The following is a 20,455-nucleotide window of genomic DNA, read 5'->3' on the forward strand; positions in this document are numbered from 1 at the left end:
ACAGAAACACAGAGATAAAGTCTCATTAAAACTTATTTTGGTGTAAGTGAAAAAATTTGGCAGACAGTTGATGGGTTTCATTTTGGAAAGAGCTTTCACTATTCTCCAAAGTTTCCTAGTTTTGTTTTTTTTTTCCATTTGCAACCCCTGAATGCAATTTCTTCATGCTTGCATATTATAAAATGTATAAATCCCTCTAATGGAAAGATAACTCTCTGGATGACCCCTTTTTTTTGAGTTTTTGCTTTTATGCCTAAGTCATCTGTTCTATTTGTTCTGGGTACTAGACTATCTTGGGACATGTGACAGATGCATAGCTGTAGCAGCTGCTAGTCTAAAGAGATGGCAAATAGCTTTGAGGAATCAAAACAGATTAATATGGAACAGTTAACAGGCAATGGTAATTTTTTTCATTTAATTAAAAAAATATATTCTCTTTAGAGTCATGTATAGAATTTTATACGTTGTTAATCTAGAAAAAAGTTTTAAATAAATAGTTTTAAAATAAATTAAAGCATGCAATAGAGATAAAACCAGCCCCTATAATACATTCTATATACATGTATATTAAGTATTTCATTCAGAAAATTCAATAATTCCATGTTAGTAGCATGTTAGTGACTATTTTAAAAAATATATTAATGGTTTAGTCACAATAAAAATTTCTCTGATTCTCAACTTTTTCAGTTTTACAACTCTGTGCAAAGCTAATGATTAAAGTTTTCTTTAAAAGTCCAATAAAGGTTATCTGGTAATAATGTTTATGAAGTACATTTCCCCGATATACTTTTGTAAAAATCAAGTTGAGTATTTGTGCCTGCTTTAAACCCAACATTATATATTTTTGAGTGATAACAGACTAGATCGAATTTTACTGTAATGTATTAGTTATCCAATTTTTAACCACTGTATAAAAAGCCTTTTCATTTTAAATATTTTTTACAGCTAATAACACAAGAAAAACACAAACATTAGCTGAAATCTCAAACACCCCAAGAATTGGTCAAAACCTACCTCAACAGTACTATATTTCTAGTGTCTGTCTATGGTTTCTATTCAGATATAAATAGTCTAAGGTTTCTGTTCAGAAACCTTTCCAGATTTTTGTTTTGTTTTTCATATTCCAGAAGCATTTATCTATTTCCTCACTTTTCTAGTTCCATAAGGAAAATAAGGGAGGCATGAAGACAGAAAAGGAAGAAAGACCAAATATTTCCTTTGTTTGGGGTTCACTGATTCCTGAAGCACATCCATGTGACCTCCTAGCACCCCATTGAAAAAAAATCTATTCCCAAGACCTTCTTTTAGATTGATCAGTAAAAATTTTTGTAACGGCCCATCTGATTCCTTTAGACTGTGAAGTCTTCTGCAGTCAAGAGGGGCCTTAGTTACTTCTTAGAGGAACTCCTCAACAGGTCAACCTCAGGTAGATCTCATGCAGATTCTCTGCTTTACATCAGAAAGGTAAATTAAGTTGTTTCCCTTCTCTGCTCATTCATTTAATTATTTAAATAAGTTCTTAAATTCTAATATTTCTCTCAATAAATAGAAAAGAGGGCATTTTCTCCGTTTCTCAATCTTACCTAAACAGAAACTCTGAGTACATCATCCAAACTTTCAACAATACTTATTTTGTTTCATTATATATCATATAAAAATATATATCATATAAAAATTTGTATATAAAGTATATCTTTATTCATCTTCTGTTTAATATTTTTGCTTTACAGTTAAAGAAACAATAAGCTCCTTGCTAACAGGAACACACCTTATCAAGTTGTTTGTATAATATAATGGGGCAATGGAGGGTTCAGTCTTGCCATTTTGACCCTCCTGTTTTTGAACCTGAGGGTGTTCTGACACAAAAGTATATTTAATAAAAATACTTAACATCAAAAACAAGTATTAATGGATCTTAGAATTCTATAGTCAGTTAATTTATCATTCAAGAATAAAAGTGAAATAAAGGTATTTTTCGACAAAAATCAGAAGAAGAAGAATACCAGAACTCAGGCCTATTCACTTTTATTAAATGACAATTCAGCTAAAGGAAGAATGGGTGTGTGAGAAGGAAAGTTAATAAAAGAGATCCATTAACACATGGGTAAATCTAACCAAACATTGATCTTTAAGACAATAATGAAGACCAAGTTTAGCACCTTAGAAAAAGGACAAAACACTGGACAACAATGACACGTAAGTCAGGAGTGTGGTGGAGACATTCTATACATAAAACGTACACACTGACTAATAAAAGCATTGACATTCACATTAAATTGTTATAACCAAGAATATATGTGCCAGATTACACTTTCCAAAGATGCTGCAATAATATCTCCCATTCCACATGCTCTTCTACAGTGTGGCTTGGCACTCCTCTCATCAGGAAATGAGGTCTGTGTTCTCTTCCCTTTAATCTCCTCCCGTGTCACTCACTTGTAATGGAGAGAATGCCACTGAAGTGATGCTGTGTGCATTCTAAGACTACGTTATAAATGGTGATGCAGTTTCTTCTTTGATTAGTGGGACACTGACTTCTGTATTACTGAACCAACATGCAAGAAGTCTAACTACCCTGAGACCTCTACACTGTGAGGAAGGCACAGAGAGGGCTTGAGTAGGCCATCTGGTTGTCTCCCAGCTGAAACCCTTGCCAACTGCAAGCATCATCTGCCAGACATGTAAGTGAAGATGCCTCCAGATGATTCCAGCCCTGTCATTGGCCCACTCAAAGCTATTATTTCACCATAAGCCATGAGCGTCTACTCTCCTTCATATATATGACATTTCAGTATATATAACAGTGTTATATTTGTTCAGTGTCTACACACACATCCTGTTGGTTATACTTTTCTAGCTAACCCTGATGAATACAGTTGGTGACAAAACCAGTACAGCTAGCTCTTGGAGAGACCCTGAAGGAGAGGCACTAGAAAGGGAAAACATCCTGTCTAATTTTGCTCCATCTGATCTACCCATTGACTGCATGCAACAAGAAGCCAGAAGGTAGAAGGAGCCTGTTGATATGCAGTCTGGCTTCTCACTATACAGAGCAGGGTGGAGAAGAAAGAAGAGTGGACCTGGATAGGCAAAGAAAGAGTTAAACTAATAAAGAAAAGCTGGGAAACTTTACCATAAAATTCAGAGTGGTGGTCACCTCTAGAAGGGTGAGAAGGTAATGATTCAGAAGGGATGCATGGGTTGGGGGTATCTTCTTAATCAGAATGGTGGTTAAATGAGTGTTTGCCTTACAATTATTCATTAAACTACATATTTATGTTTTATGTTTTTGTATATTTCATAATTTAAAAATTTAAAGAAGAAATCAATGCTGAAGAATAAGGATTTGTTTAATATTTGAATTCTAGAAGTCACAATAATTTTCCAGATGAGCATGTTTGTAGCACTTAAAACAAGTCTGTTTAAAAGACAAGACAATTTTTTATAGACAAGCATACGAGTTCTGACACATGAAAGAATTAAATAACTCATAACTAAAAGATATTTTCTATTAAAAAACAGTGCTTCTAGCCAGCTGGGAAAGAAATAATAGTAGCTAGTCTTGGACATGTTTAAACGCTGATAGTAAAGATCAGTAGAGAGGTAAATGTTGAAGACATTGAAGACACAGGAGAAGAAAGGGGGAATAGGTGGGATGCAGTCCATCCAATGTCAAAAGGGAAGCACATGCAGCATTGCCAGAGGGATACGAGGGGGGATATTTATTGTACTGTGACTGAAGGAAAAAGAAAGGATGTATGTGGCTGCATATAAATTTGTTGCCTTAGTGGGAAACTGAGACTTCCTTTTTGTCTGTGAGAGAAAACACAAGAGAGGAGAAGGATGGAGATGTCAAAGACAGGGATGGACAGTGCGAAGGCTTAAATTGCTGGGACACCATGAAGGACCATGTACAAACTGGGGCACAGAGAAAAACAATAAATAGTGTATGTGGGTGGGGGTGGGTAGCTGGTGGGGTTGGCTGGGAGGCTGCTAAAGGACAGCAACAGGAGAGATAAAGGGGAGTATAGTCTCTCTTGGATCTCAAAAAAGTAAGTTCTTCCCGAGGATGGAGGAGTAGTGGTCTGGCTCTTCCCCTCACCCCAGCTGGAATTCCAGAAGATAAACTAGAAAGATTGGCAGGAAGCAAAGCATGGGCAAACCTGGATGACCAGGATAAGTTAGAGTTGGGCCTGTAATAAGGATATCAGGAATGGGGCATGTTAGGTTAAACTGGCTATGATGTTTTCAAGAATTTGCCCTATGTTTTTGAATAGTGGGTAGCCTAGATGCCCAGGTCAGCTCTGGAAGACTTTAAGTTTTTAGGTCACTTCCTGATATAAGAATCTACTAGTAAAAAACCATATATTCATTTTATGCAATTGTTTGCATACCTTCAGCAGGTTATTAGATTCCTCTGAAGTTCTGCGTTAAGAACCACATTGAATAGGTGGCTTTGTGAATGTGGCTATTAGATGATCTTCATGATAAACTCCATCATGCAGATAGTTATTAGTCTCTCCTAAAAGGCTGACTCTGCTAATCAGAAGAGAAGACTTTAGAAAACTGATCAAGGCATAAATTGGCTTAATGTAGTTTGCTTTGCAAAATAATTTTTCTATGACAATTCAATGCTGCCATGATTCTAATGAAAGTGTTTATATGTGCAAAACATCCTTGGGATCAAAATGATCTGTACCTTAGATGCTTAACAAATGTATGTTGAACTGAAAAGATAATATGTGCCTCCCATGTGGGCTTTCCTACAGAGAAAACAATGTATTGGCCACATATTATAGGTTTCTGGGCCCTTCGACAGTACCCCTTCTCATTATAATTAGCAAATTAGTATTCTAGTTTATACACTGGCCTCTTGTGCATTGAGTTAGCACAAGCCTCATCTCTTGAGTATGATCAGCTCTTGACATCCTGACAAAATAAAAGTCTCTGGGCTTCCAAAACCAAGGAATGAGCTCTGGAAAATGTGACTTAGCTGAGGCAATGTCATCCTGAGGCCAGCCTAAGCAGCTCAGCAGGCCTCTCCCTATGACATTTCTAGCTTGGTTGTTTAGAACAGCAACTCTTTTTAAATTGATTTGAGATCATGATGGAGTCAGTACCAAAACATTGTTGTAATCATAGATTAATGCAAGAGGACTGAGTAATTTATTAGAAATCATAGTGAGTTAATAAAATACACTGGCTGGAAATGCCTCCTAATTCTAGAATCTAGCATGGGGAGTTACTAATAGTGTATAATTTGTGACTGCTCATGGGTAGCGACCTAGAAACAGACTGTTCCATTTGAAGGCTACAGCTAGTGAGTTCTAAAACGCTTATCACAAAACAAAACAAAGCAATGTAAACTCTGCTTTTTTGTCTGTTTTGTTTGTATTATATTATACTTCATGGCCTCTTGCGTTATGCCAGCATAGCACATTTCTGAGTGTCTCATTCTTTTTGTTCATAGAATCATTGACTCTTCCCACAATTCTGAAGAGTTAGACATAATGACCAGGAAAAACAGGATTTTTTTCCAACATGGCAAACATTCCAATAACAATTACTGATTATTTTGTTTCTGTTCACTTACAAAAAGATAAGTTTCTAACTGACTGGTTCAACAAAGTGTCATTTTTTCCCCAGATTTCACTAGGAAAAAAGTTTCCTCGCCTGCCCATTAGAATTTCATAAATTCTCCTTAAGATTTGCCAGTTTCCATAGTAGTAAACCAAGGTATGTGAAAGAAAAGATGCAGTATAAAAGACTCATATTTTAATTTCACCTGTTGTCAGGTAATTTAATTCATATTTTTATATTACATCAATAAGGATATATTATAGCTCAAAGGCAAAACTTGAGAAGACAAAAATAAATACTGGGTTTGCAGTGGGCAACTTATGCTACCACCTTGGTGGGATGTTAGGGATGGGAATGATGAGGAGTTCGTTCAAACACTTCTCTTTTTCAGGGTATTTCAGAAGAAAGTTTGAGCAGCTCTGCTTGCCACTGAAATTAGTCCAGAAGCACCTTTGCTTTGTTTTCCTTTATCATTTCACTAAGAAAGTATGAATACCTTTTAGTGGATTGAATTGCCCTTGTCATACCCTGGTCTTAACACCAGACAAAGCTTGTAACAGTAGAACATCTTGAGAAGCACCCATAGATCAAGCCCCTTCATTAGTAGAATGTGGGGCAGGGCGGGGCAGTTATTGGTTGAGGAAGGGGTTTGGATCTGGCTAGCTACAGTGGGGAAAGAAACTGGTAGCATAGCTGGAGACATAATAATTACACAAGTCCAGATGTTTTAATTTGAAGGTGAAAGGAGAGCATATCAATCAAAAATAATATTGAAGTCCCAGATTAAGATTTAAAAAACAGAATGCGCTCTAAAGAGGAACATGGAGATCAGTGTAAGAATGTGTCCATGGGAATCTCTAGAGAAAGTGAGAAGCAGGAAGAAAGGAAGAGAAAAAAATGTCCCTCAGATAAGCCAAAAAATTCAAATGCCTCAGCTAGGCAATTTGTTAGAATATCAAAAGGACGATTCGCCAAGGATACAAACTGCCAACTTCATATTTAATTGTATCAGTTGGGCTTTCCTCAGAAATAAATCTCTATAAGAAAATTTCAATTGCTGTTCACTGTAAAATAGAGTTTTAAACTGCAGATGGAATTATAGATTCGGACATGAAAAGTAAAAAGCAAGTCTAGAAAAATAAGGATCAGAAGTATTGTATGAGGGCCTAAATCAGATTAAGTGGCTTGTGATAGCTGTTGAATGAAAAAAGAGAACATTGCAAAGCATATGCTTGTGAAACGCCCCAGTTCGGATAATATCCAGCCGATGGCCATAGCAGTGAGGCATGAGCATGGCAAGTACAAGGAGTACAAAAGATGGGGAAGACTTAAGAAGATTTGCAATTGCAAATGGCACAACTTTTAGTATAGTTAAAACTAGAGCCAGATCATAGTAATACTGAAAAATAATCTATTTTTTAATGTATTTAAGTTCTTCAAAAAAAGGTCTATCAGCAAAGTGTTACACCATTTAAATCTAATATCCTATATTTCTGTATTAGTGGCTACAAAAGGAAAATGTCAAAAAATATTGTACATAAATAAATGATATAATCCATAGTGCTTGATTATGATACTTGTATATATATTTTTCCAGGGCTAAATAACAGAGCAGGCAGATTAAAGGCCAAATGACCAGATATCTTTGAAGTTCAATCCTTTGAAAAATACTGGTAGAGAAAGGCAGTCCTGGTTCAAAGGAACATATGCTCTGTTATTTTAAAGTAACATTTTAACTGAAAAACAGAACAGGTTTTTGAAAAACACAAGTGAGCACAATGATGGAAGTAGGTGGATAACATAAGTACAAAATACAAACAAATGAATATTTTAGACTTTTCTGAAACAGCTTAGGGTAGTTGCATTTTGTGTGTAAATAACATTTTGGATTCCCACTTTAGTGTCTCCAAACAGAACTAATAATATTGTAGCCTTGCAATTTAGAAGTAATCCACAATTTAGAAGAAAATTGTCAGTTCTTTTTCTGGGAAAAATTACTCAGGTAAAAAAACAAGTAGGCTTTTCTTATGACTGTAATGGTTACCGACCTCGGTACATGACTTTGTTTAGGTTACTCTATATGAAGTGTATGCAAGCTCTCGTAAAAAAAAAAAAAAAAAATGCTAATCTTAAATTTTATGATTTTTGTGTAAATTTGCAAACTTTATCTCTCGTTAGATTAGTTAATACAAATACTTTTTTCACCAGGCTGATTTCTAGGCAAGTAGGTCTGCAGTTTATCTGTGTTGCCTTCTCCTATCTCCTCCTTACTTCCTCTCTCACAGCCTCCCTCACTCCCAGCAGCCAGATGCCAGACCACATTCTCTGTTCTGCTTCCTGGCAGCCCGGGACTCCACCATGCTGTCCTTCTAGGCTTGCTCTCTAGGGCACAGCCCTAGGCACCAAATTGGGAGGTCTGCAAACTTTATTCTTTAATTTATTTTTTTTATTTTTCAATTACAGTTGACATTCAATGTTGTATTAGTTTCAGGTGTACAACATAGTGATTAGACATTTATATAACTTACCAAGTGATCTGCAAACTTTTTTGACTGAGCATAATATCAGAAAGAATTTTGAGCACATCCCAATATCTTTAGTTAGAGATTACATGCATACATTATTGTCAACATATTGAGCACAAATTTTTAATAAATTATAGTTTAAATCATTGAAAATGTATGAATAATAATACAAAATACATTTTTCCCCTAAAATGTCATTTTTAATAAAGCTTATTAGGGAGAATAGTAATTGCATATGCCTTATTATTTTTAAAATCTTGTTTTAACATTTTGTGATACAGCAATGCAGATGTCTGCTTTTATGTTCGGTTTATGTCCAGGCTCTCTGAGAAGAGCTCACAAAGATATGTGGATTAAAATGAAAGAACTGCTTCATTAGCTGGGTTACTAAATCACGATACTTACTTTTCAGGCCTATCACTCATCATGCAAAGATTCTGGCTGAAATCTGATGACTCCATCTTGTCTACTGCTATTCATTTGTTCCTGCGAATGAGAAGGTGTTATACATTTTTATATTTTTAACAAATGGCTTCAAAATCCATAGAAATTTTATTTGGAAAATGTTTAGGTTGGTTTAAAAATCCTATAAGAGTTTTTATAGGTGACATGCATTATTTTCAATCCCAAGAATTACACAACAAAGGAAATAACAAACACCAACTCAGCATAGTGAATAAGGGCAGAGACTGGAGCCAATCACCTAAGTTGGAATCCCAGCTCCTCTACTCACTACTTGCATAGCTGGGGGCAAGTTACTTAGCCTCTTCATGCCTTAATTTTCTCTCCTGTAAATTATGAAGTAATAGAACCTACTCAATGGGGTCATTATGATAATTAAATAAGTCAGAATTTGTAAAGCACTTAATATAATATCTGGCATATAGTAAGTATATTTAAGTATGTAAAGGATTATGGGGAGATTTCTCATGCCCTGCAATTAGAAGCATAATCATTAAAATCACTTTTGAAATTTGTTGGGTATTATTTACCAAAGTAGGACATACGCACACCCTGTGATCTAGCATATCAAGAAACTATATTTTAAAACAAGAGTAATCCTGGCAGCTTTGTAATAGGCAAAAACTAGAAATAACCCACATGTCCATCTACAATGGAATGGATAAATAAATGGTCGCATACCTATCCATCAAATGCTATTCAGCAGTAAAAAAATAAATAAATAAAAGAAAGAAAGAGAGAGAGAGAGAGAGAAAGAGAAAGAAAGAAAGAAAGAAAGAAAGAAAGAAAGGAAGGAAGGAAGGAAGGAAGGAAGGAAGGAAGGAAGGAAGGAAGGAAGGAAGGAAGGAAGGAAGGAAGGAAGGAAGGAAGAAAAGGAAGGAAGAAAAAGAAAGAGGAAGAAAAAGAGAGGAACGAATCACAGCTACATCAACATGGATAAATCTTACAAATGATGATGAGCTTAAGAACCAAGGCACAAACTATATACATTGTGATGCCTCATATAAAAATTAAAGAGAAGTACAGTTTAGGAATGCACAGTTTAGGATTGCACATATAAGTAGTAAAGCTATAAGGAAAAATAATCATCACAAAAGTCAGGCTTGTGATTTTCTCTGAGAAAAAGAAGAGTGTAACCAAGGTAGGGCAACCAGGGGTATGTGTACATTCGCAGGCCTCAGTGTGTGGGTGAGTGCACCCTGCATGAGTGCTGATAATGCTCTATCTTCTGACCTGGGAGATGTTCAGAAATGTTTATTTTATAATTATTTATTAACCTATGTACATAGGTATTATGTACTTCTCTGTGTGTTATATTTCACAATGAAGAAATTAAACTGCTATGCAAATCTTGTTTTCACAAAATTAACCACATTGGTAACATTCTATACAGTTATGTGTTCTGGCTCCAGTTTCTTTGCTGGAATAACTACATATATTTTTATGTATATATGTGTATATATGTATACATTCGCACACATACTGTGAATGAATCTTATGTGGTTGCTCTCATTCTAACCTTAGCTTGGATTCCTTTATTTAAAAAATTTTTTTTTTTAGTTTAAATAACTAATCCATCAGAGGTTACACTTACACAAGTTTTGTAAGTGTAAAACAGTTTTATTTCTTAAAAGTCAATTATTATTTAAAATATCATTGAAAGATGTAGGAGATGGAATACCTTCTCTACTATGGCTCACACACAAAAAATGTCATTTTAAAATTATTTCATTATTGAAACACAATTTAGTAAATACCACACCGAAGCAGAATCTATTAAATACCATAACATGAGACATATTAAAAACATCTGTGGTTTCAGTTTAACCTTGTTGTAAACTTCCCACACTATGTAACTTGTTCCAAAACTTGTATCTTTGGGTCTAGGGTTTTATATTCTCAAGGTATTTGCTCTCAAAAGAATGCAGGCTTTTTTCCATTTGTGTTCCACAGTATATTTCAGCCACCTTTATCTTGGCAGGAAGAAAACTATTTTCCCAACTGCATGTTGCTTTTCGACTTCCATTTCTAAGAAAGCTCAGAAGAGGCTTTTTAGTGTTTATGATTAGTGTTTTATTTAAAATATTAGCCTGAAGAGTATTTTACTTAAATATCCTGGAAATATTGCTGAGTTTTATCTTCATGTTTGAATGTCTAGTTTTTAAATGGCTAATTGTGATACTTCATAATATTGCTATTTCAGTAACACGTATAGTGAAGATGATGTTAGTAAGTTGATGTCAATTCATACTTAAAATAGTATTCTTTGTAACTTCAATTATTATGGCCAACTTATTGTCAGATCTGACCTGTCACTAGTTTTTCATCTTCCATTGTGGCTCCTAAAGGGTGTCAGCAATGTCAGCTTAGCCAATTGTGTTTGCCAGTTCTTGCATTATTAACACTATCTCTATTGGTCCATGCTGTGACAGTTAGTTTAAATATCATCTATAAATCTACTTAGATACAGAAATTGCAACATGTGGCAATATGTTGAAAGTGAATGAAGGAGAGAGCCTACCCCTAACCCCCATGCTGTGTTCTCATCCACTCCCAAGAACATTGGGTGACTGCCTACTTATGGACCAAGTGGGGATGCCAGAGCCAATACTCACATTAAATATTAGTAAAGCTTAATTTCTTTCTCTCTTTTTGGGGGGAAAAAAACCCAACACAAAAACATGTTAGTAAATGGAAGTTCAAATATCTTATTCTGGAATTTCAGGGGTCATCTTCTGTACCCCTCTCTGGAGACTCTTATTATAGATTAGTAGTCTTACAATTTTATTTGTTTTTAATGTTAGATATCCCCTCTTTTTAAAGAAAATCAACATGAAACTCTAATATTAAAAAAGTGCAATAAGACTGCTCTGATTGGCTTTGAGGTGGGAGGAGTAGGTGCTCAGACTTCTGCAGGCATTTTCCTCCCCTGCCTTTTCAGGTAGACTTGAAGATTCCTCTGTGGAAATCTAGTTTTCTTGAAACACAGTTGGAAACATCCTATGCCACACCTAGCTCTTCAGACCTGCCCTTACGGACACTTGCTTCCTCTTTAATCATTAAAGAACCAGCATATTTTTCAAAGGCTGGCATATTAATATTCATCATCTGGAGGCCAGTAATAGCTCAGTGAGTTACCTTATACATATCTTACACTCATACGTGGCTACATGTTATCTGAAAATAAGAACACCTATCGAAATGAATATAAAATGGTAGCATTTCAGCCACGACAAGAGAAAAACATATTGCTGTGTGGAGACCCTTCCTTTGTGTTTTCTCCAATAACCTTGAGGTTGGAGGGCATATGATAATCCAACTCGTTACACCAAAAAATATATGCTGCCGATGAAGGAAACTACAACTATATAAACCAAACACAAATTGAAAATAAAGGGAAATAATTAAAAGTCTTAAATAATTATGAAAAGAATCATTAAGATATCAGGAGGTGAACCATCTGTGATATTGTATTACCCAAGATAAGTAAGACTAACTGCTGTAATAACTGACCTCAAAATGTCTAGCTTAACTTAATGAAGTTCTATTTTTTCACTCATATCACAATACAATGCATGCTGTGAGGAGGCCCTGCTGTGACCAGTCATTTAGGGACCCAAGCTTCCTGGACATTACAGACAAACAAATTCGAACTCATGGTGTCAAGGTTGACCTGGTTTCATTGGGTTGGTAGATGGAAAGATTAGAGAAGGCACACCCTCTCTTAACTGCTCAGTAGGGATCATGTTCCACTGATGAGAACTAATCATGCGGCCCTTCCTACAGGCAAAAACTTTGGGAAATGTGGTTTAGCTACGGGTCCTGGAGAAGAAAACGTGTTTTGGTCAGCATTTAGTTGAGCTTTATCATATATACAGAGGTTAGTCTAGGGTTTACCAATATCTAACTTGAATATCAAGTGTGCCTTTGAAAACCTCTCAGGAAGTCTCTACCACTCTCTTTTCTGTCTGCTGTAATAAAGGAGTCTATATGCCAGCACTGATTTTAGCTCTTTCTGTTCCCAGAAGCCATGATAGTCCATGTCTCTACATCTTTGCTTGTGATTTACATGTTTATCCATTTTTTCCAGTACTCTTTCCCTTCTAACCTGCCCTTCTTCCAAATCTAGCAAGCTCCTCATCTTCGAAGACCTAAGACAATGCTGACTTCTTCTATTAACTTCTTTCTGATGACACGGAAGACACAGATCTCAATATTCACAGGACTTTATCCTTGTACGTTGTACCTATTACTAGATTCATTAGCCTATATTATAATTATTTAAGGAACCAGCATGTTTTCAAAAGGATCGGGTGCATTAATATTCACAATAGAGTGACCATTAATAAGAGATTTAGCTTCTCAAGGGTAAGGACTGAGTCTTAGGTATGTTGGTATCTCCCACGCATACTAAGCACAGGTCTGGCTTACATACTCAATAACCGAGGAAGAAAATGCATGCTATCTCCCTTCCTGCCAATTCCCAGTGTTCGCCTCCCCCGACCCCCGCCCCTTTTTGGTACTGTAGTAAAAACACATAACATAAATTTAGCATCTTTATCACTTTTAAGTGTACATTACAGTACTGTTAACTATATGCACCTTGTTTACAACATATCTCTAGAACTTTGTCATCTTGCAAAACTGAAACTACACTCATTGAACAATTTATTTCCCCCTCTTCCCAGTCCCCGGTAACCACCATTCTTTCTGTTTCTAAAAGTTTGACGACCTTAGCTACCTCATATAAGTGGGAAAATACAGTGTCTTTTTGTGACTGGCTAATTTCACTATCATAATGCCCTAAATATTCATTCATGTTGTAAAATATGACAGGATTTCTTTCTTTTTTAAGGCTGAATAATATTTCATTGTATGTATATACTACATTTTTTTATCCATTCATCTATTATGTGTGTTTGTTTTTGACCTGTGATTACTGGAGAGGACTATGAGAAAATATATTTTCTTTTAACCTAAGAGAAAAAGTGATCCTGTACTTTCAAATATTTCAGGATGGCTTAGGTTCTGGAGACTAAGAGAAATTATACTGAGTGCCAAGGGAAATTATATTTTTTAAAAATCGGTGACTACAGGAGGAATGCCTCCTAGAATACCCTATCCGAGCATAAGAAACTATCACACTACTTGCATCTGAGCAACGAGGGCCCATAACAAAAAGTTGTTCACATTCCAAAGGCCTCTTACCCTAGCCTTTTCACTCCCCTATTCAGTACCTCCAGTTTCATACCCTCATAATAGCTCTGTTGAGAAAAGCAGCAGCAAAATTTTAAAGCAGGGCAAAATAAATGAATAAAGAGATAAACAAGAATTCTTTCAAGAGAGAGCACTTGTAAGAATTTTCATGTTTATGGAGAAGCTGAGCCCAGAGTAACCTCTGGCCCTTTCCGGTATTAGTGGATTTCAGTGTTCATTTGCATTGAGGTAGTTTGAGGCCCTTTTAGGGACATTGTAACCTTTACTTTAATGCCTTATCATGAAGGAATCTGAAGTATCCTTTCATTAGCATGAACATTATTTTTGCAGTTGGTCTGAGGAGCTATCATGAAATATGTAGCCATAATGTGTACTGAAAAATCTCCAAATAGCATTTAGCTTGTAAATGCATTAAAAACCTCACGCATAACTTGTTTAAAATCACAGTAAGAACCTCGGCACTTAAAATCCTGCCATTTTTTGTAAAATATGCCAAATATACCTTGAAATAGTAAATAACATACCTGGAAATAGTAAATAATCCCCCCCCCCCGGGCAATATTAGCAAACTGGTGTATGAACAAAGAGCCCCTTTCTTAAAACAGCATATGAACGATGCCTTTTTTTCCCCCTCACAAGCATGATTTTAGAAAACAGCTGTAGTGCCTGCTGACAAATGACAAAGCGGTAGACGTGGTAAAACACTTTCGGTCAAGGCCAAGGGGTGAGGGGCTGGGTGGGGAAATGGGCTGCTGGGGCAGCCAACGTGCTTGAATCCCTAGCTTCACGAACCTTTCTTTTCCAGTCTCAGGGAGCGGGGGCCTCACCGCCCCACCCCCTTTCCCTGGCTCTGGTTACAGCCTTTAGAGTTGAACAAACTTGCTGCAGGCGGATTGGCGATCGGGAGCTCTCCGGCTTGGGCGCTGTATTTATTAATTTATATTCCCCTCCCGCCGCTCCTTTGTATCCCGCCGACGCCTCCCGGGCTCCCCGGCCATCGCCTGGAGCGCGTCCTCCGCGCCCGCCCGACCCCCAAGGCCGGCACGTGCTGCGCCCGCCCGCCCGGCCCGCCGAGGGGGCGGGCGCCCAGCTTTTCTTCTCACCCCCCTTCTGCCAGGAGGCGGAGCAGCAGCAGCAGCAGCAGCAGCAGCAGCAGCAGCAGCAGGAGCAAGCGACAGCTGCCCGGCCGCGGGAGTGCGGTTCAGAGGGGCTGCAGCGCCCGGCGACTCGGCGCGGGAGGTGGGAGGCGAGGGGCGGGGAGCCGGGAGCGGCGCGGCCGCGGGGGATGTTCCCGGGCACTTCCTGACTGGCTGGCAGCGCGCGCCCCGCGGGACCCGCAGCCCCCGGCCCCGCCGCCGGCCCGCCCGGGCCCGCTCTGCGTCGGCCGCGCCGCGGTGGAGGCGCGCGCGGGGGCCGCGGCCCGGGATGAGCTGACTGCGGGTAAATACTCCGCCGGCGGGCCGCGAGGCCGCGAGGAGCCGCCTTTCTCCGAGTAGCCGCTGCCCTTGGCCTTGGGATCATGTACGTACGCGCCGCGGTCCTGCCATTGTCTCTGCCCCGTCGCGTTGGGGGCGCCCCAGGGCGCGGGGCTCGTGGCCACCCGCGCCGCGCGCCGCCCCCGCGCTTCCTGTCCGGATTAAAGTGCTGCTCGCGCTGACCACGCGCCTCTGCTCCCCTTGCCCCGCTCTCTGCCGTGCAGGTCCATTCACATCGTGGCGCTGGGGAACGAGGGGGACTCCTTTCACCAGGACAATCGGCCGTCGGGGCTCATCCGCACTTACCTGGGGAGAAGCCCGCTGGTCTCAGGGGACGAAAGCAGCTTGTTGCTGAACGCGACCAGCACGGTCGCGCGTCCCGTGTTCACCGAGTATCAGGCCAGCGCGTTTGGGAATGTCAAGCTGGTGGTCCACGACTGTCCCGTCTGGGTAAGGGGCGGCAGCTGCTCTGTGATGAGGCTGACGGAGCTTTCCTTTCATTTTTCCCCTCCTCCTCCCTACTTTTCCTTTTTCATGAATGTGAAGTGTCCGGGACACCTGGGTACAGTTTTCGAACATTTCGGCGTAAATCTTTGGTTCTTTGTTTCATCAGGCGGGGAGCAGCCCAGTCAGAACACTTAGAAGGCAGAAAGCCCCAGTGGGAAAGTGGAGCGCTTACTCTTCACGACTGTGGGTTGTCCCTTGGTAGACGCTGACAATTGAATGTGCCAACCCCAAGAGACGGGGTCACTAAGTTTCACCAGCAGAGAGCAATGGGTTTGGTTTTGTTTTGTTTTGTTTTGTTTTTTAATGCCTACCCTGTGAGTGATAGTGTAATATTAGTATTCTAAAAATAAAGCCCTATGAAGACTCAACATAGGCAAAAATACATTTCACTGGGGCAGTTCAGAAATAGGACCGACCGCTGGAAAGGAGGGGAAAAGACAGGGACTGAGAATTAATTTTAAAAAGCTCATTTATATTATTATTTGCCTTTGAAAATTTTTAGTTTTTAATTTTAATAATGCACATGCCCTATTAATCATTTGTTCTTAGTGATTCATAAATCAGAAATGATATTACGAATACAGCTTGGAATTTTTTAAAAGCTTTAAAATTTTCAATAATTGACAAATTGTAATTACGTCGATATATTCTAGTCTAATTCTTGAGTGTTTGATAAAAGGAGAAAGGAATCTACTTGACACAAATGTTTTCAATACACAATAACATCATATTTTGAATGTTTTCATTCAGTCTTATTTGAAAATGTCTGATTCTTACTGGTTTTGGAATTATATTGCTGATCTTCACATATTGCTGTTACATTTTGTAACAAGAAAGTTTAGTGTCTGGAAAAGAAAATACAGGATACCATTATGTGAGATTTTTACATTTAAACAGCAATTTTTAAACTGAATAAAGGGCTGTAGGGAACTAGTACCTTTCTAAAGAAATGAATAGAATGTACATAGAAGAATTTCTTATGCAAATTTCCATATTAGAGAAATAAAAGACCACTTGCTCAAATAAATTCTCCGTTAAAGGAAATTTATGTTAATAGACTAAAATGAAACACAGGCCTTTCCAATTACAGGGGTGGTATTAAACTCCTAGTTATGACAGCAGTGACGTTGATCATAAGCATTGATAGAGAATTTATTGGCTAGAGTCCATTCCAGCAAATGAAGCACTTCTTTTAACTGATCATTTCATTGTGAACGATGTTACAGTCTAAAAACTTAACAGTTCTACATCAAGTTGAACAAATGTTGAATGAGTAGAGGAAATAAATCAAGGGAAAATAAAATAAGCTGAATTAGAATATTAGGATTACCTTTTACATTTTTTCTTGGAGCTGTTAATTCCCTTTTATGTTGTTAATTTAGCAAAAAAATGATACTGTGATCCCCTATATTGTAGTAAATGAATCTTCCAAATAGATTAAAATAAGCCCCAGTAGTCTGGACTTTTTCCATATACTCAATGTTATGTTTTATTATGCTAATCACCTTTTGTTTGATTAGACTCTGGCCCTGTTTAAGGCTTTGAGTTTGTAACCAGTTATAATTTTCCAGGTTGTACTATGTCTTCAGACATAGTAGAATACAGTTACAATGTTTCTCTTTATAAGGTGTTTTTCTCTTCATGGTAAAAATCCCATCAGAGATATCAAAGTTGATTGCATTCATCAGCTGATATTTGACATGTACTGAATCAGAATATTAAATATAGCAGAGCAGATAGAGCACAGGTTTTGATATAAGAAAGACCTGATTTCAGATCCCCACATTACTACTTAGTGGCTGTGTTCCTTGGTAAGTCACCTGTCCTCTCTTAGCCTATTTTCCCTATGTATAAAATAAACAATAATTTCTTCTTCCTAGAGCTGTGTTGAAGAGTAAATGACATAGTACATGTAAAGTTTTTAATATAGAGGCTGTCATATAGTAGGTACTCAATAATAATAGAGTATTTATTACAACTTTAGTATAGCCATGTATTATCTAAGCAAAAGTAAAGTTTTCCCATCATTCATGATTTACACAAATACAGTACATTGAGCCAGCAGTGTTAGTAGGTGTTGTATTTGTAGCCCCACAAATCAGGTAAAATACAATTGTTGTTTTGCTGTAAAACTTCAGATTATTTTTTAAAAGATGAATTTTATAGTCCAAATGTGGCTCCAAGCCTTGTGTTGCATAACCTCCTAGAGGAAATCCTGGAACTGATTTACAAGGGGTAGGAGAATTTGATTTCCTTCATATTTCTAGAAACCAGTGGAGCATTTTCTCTGACACAGTTTGGGAAGAAATGTGGTGTTGTTTCCTTAGAGTTGGAATGAGATAATTGGGCTTCTCTTTTCTAGTTTAGTTTTCTTCTGTGGATCTGTAGCTTTACTTTGGATCCTTGCCATATATAAATTGACACTTTTAAATAAATGTGCTTCACATTCATTTTATGTAGCTCATTATTTAGTATGTCTCTCTGAAACCCACCCCCCCTTTTTGGGTGCAGTTATATTATTATTTCATTTCTAGATCTTTTTCTGTTTACCTAAAATACTCCATAAGAAGTGGTGATTTGTGCACAGTTTACTTGTGCAGGGTTTGAAGCTCTGATTTGTATTAAAAATAAAATTATTTATATGTCTTTATATCCTCAACACTACAGTATTGATGATGCTCAAACCTGTTTATTTTCTCATGACATTTTACCTCAGATATTTTCCCCTACCTTCCACATCTCTCCATCAACTCTGGAATTATGAACTATTTGGAATGCAAAGAGCAGTTACTTTGATTTATTCTCTCAGAGTTAAATGACTGCTTAATATTGGTCCCACTTATGTTTAGTTTTTGTATCCATTCCTCTGACGTTGCCCTCTTTCTTTGTTATACTTACATACCCCATTGTACTTGTATACTTTGAGCTTGGATACTATAACAGATACAGTTGGAACTGAATGGGTTTTGTGGTTTGGGATTTGGAAATTAGCATAGAGCTCTGCTGGGAAGCTTTCACATTTTCTTGGTCTTTGTACAACTTCACTTCTCCCCCCTCTTACACCCTCTACTGAGTGCAAGAGTTTGTACTTTATATTCCCACAGTTTGCCCTCTTTTTTTGGTTCTTTTAATCTTCCTTTAAAAATGCTCTATCCTACTTTCAGTAGGGTATTCATATCTAAAAATTCTGTAATTCTTGGTAGGTACTCTGAGTGCACGTGTAAGGAATGGGTGGGTTGGGAGAGTATAGGGAATTGGGAAAGGCTTTGCTGGGGCTGGGGAAGTACTGGTAAAAAGCTCTCTGCAAAAGAGCATTGCTGTATAACACTTATCCAGAATCTTCCATCATAAGATAAAAAAGCTGTCGTGCGCACACAGATCTTGATTGATCGATTCAAACACTATTGGCCCTGTTTTAGACGCATTTCAAAGTGCAAACTTTCATGGCCCAACAGTGTTTGGATCTATTAGCCAGGTCTAGCTATCTATTGTCTGTCTGTCTGTCTTCTTTCCTTCCTTCCTTCAGGATTTCATTCAGCCTTCAGCACTGGTTAGTTAAGTTCCTTCCTTCCTTCTCTTCCTTCTTCTTCCTTCTTCCTTCGTAACCTTCCTACTTCCTTCCTTCCTTCCCTTCCTTTTTTCCTTCCTTCCTTCCTTCTTTTCCTTCCTTTTTTCCTTCCTTCATCCTTCCTTCATTCATTTATTCCATGCATATTCTTCCTTCCTTCCTTCCTTCATACATCCTTCCTTCCTCTCTCTCTCTCTCTTTCTCTCTCTCTCTCTCTCTCTCTCTCTCTCTCTCTCTCTCACTCTCTCTCTCTCTCTCTCTCCTACTCTCTACTCTCTCTCTCTTCTGTCTCTCTCTTTGTCTCCTCTCTCTCCTCCCCTCCATTCCTCCCTCCCTCCCTTCCTTCCTTCCCTCCTTTTCTTTCTTTCTTGGAGTTGAAGAGTGGCAGTTTCCAATAAATCTTTATTCACAAAAAAACAGGCATTGGGCCAGATTTGCCTGCATAGCTGTCTATTTTCTTAATCTAACTTTATTACATCCTAGAAATGCATACTAAAGGCCACATGAAAGGATAATGATTAATAATTAACTAGACTATGAAATCTACTCATGCATATTTAGCAGTGATATTAAGATAAAGATATTTTCTTTATACCACTTTATACAGAATCTTGGAAAAATATTTTAAAAATATTAAAGCACTAAATTTTAAGGAGTAGGGTCTGTAATAAATTACTTGGCCCCAATTCTAAATATAAATATTATTAACTGTAGTACAAAAGCAAAGATCTCAAAACTGGAAAGATTTATGTTGAATTTTTAATTTATATGAGCAAAATACATGAATTGCCAATATATTCCTTACCATTTTAACACCTTATAATACACAGTATTTTTTATTGAGGCACCACCCCATGCACATGCTGTATACACTGTATGCATGCAGTGCTGTCCAAAAGATACATAAAGTTGAAAAAGTATCTGAATTTTGAAAATATGGATAAAGTATATGGAACTCCACAGAATTCACAGTGCATTACAATTCAAAACACTGAACAGTCCTGCAGTGTATAATTGGGTCACGGAAAATCCTTTGAAGCTTCCTTACTCATACTGATGCTTTTGCATCTAATGTATAGTGTTAAATTTTTGAAATTACTAGGTGATAAAAATAAGGTTTA

General features: G+C 37.7%; 2 protein-coding genes across 6 annotated transcripts in view; one reads left to right on the forward strand and one right to left on the reverse strand.

Annotated features, from left to right (window-relative positions):
* Nucleotides 1-15,450, reverse strand: part of LOC120612553 (translation initiation factor IF-2-like) — a 31,287-nt gene extending 15,837 nt beyond the window's left edge. For both annotated transcript variants that reach the window (XM_039875141.1, XM_039875140.1), the window contains exons 1-2: nt 14,577-15,450; nt 8,511-8,591 (exon numbers count right to left, since the gene is read on the reverse strand). In XM_039875141.1, coding sequence (XP_039731075.1) covers nt 14,592-15,305 — 714 coding nt within the window. In that variant the 5' untranslated portion in view covers nt 15,306-15,450 and the 3' untranslated portion in view covers nt 8,511-8,591; nt 14,577-14,591. The remainder of the gene's footprint in view (nt 1-8,510; nt 8,592-14,576) is intronic.
* The window catches only part of RHOBTB3 (Rho related BTB domain containing 3), a 59,319-nt gene continuing 54,026 nt past the window's right edge, over nt 15,163-20,455 (forward strand). For all 4 annotated transcript variants that reach the window (XM_039875131.1, XM_039875132.1, XM_039875128.1 and 1 more), the window contains exons 1-2: nt 15,163-15,305; nt 15,484-15,709. In XM_039875131.1, the coding sequence (XP_039731065.1) occupies nt 15,304-15,305; nt 15,484-15,709 (228 nt within the window). In that variant the 5' untranslated portion in view covers nt 15,163-15,303. The remainder of the gene's footprint in view (nt 15,306-15,483; nt 15,710-20,455) is intronic.

The sequence above is a fragment of the Pteropus medius genome, unplaced genomic scaffold, assembly GCF_902729225.1.
Source record: "Pteropus medius unplaced genomic scaffold, Ma_sr-lr_union100, whole genome shotgun sequence".
In the NCBI taxonomy this organism is placed as follows: Eukaryota; Metazoa; Chordata; class Mammalia; order Chiroptera; family Pteropodidae; genus Pteropus; species Pteropus medius.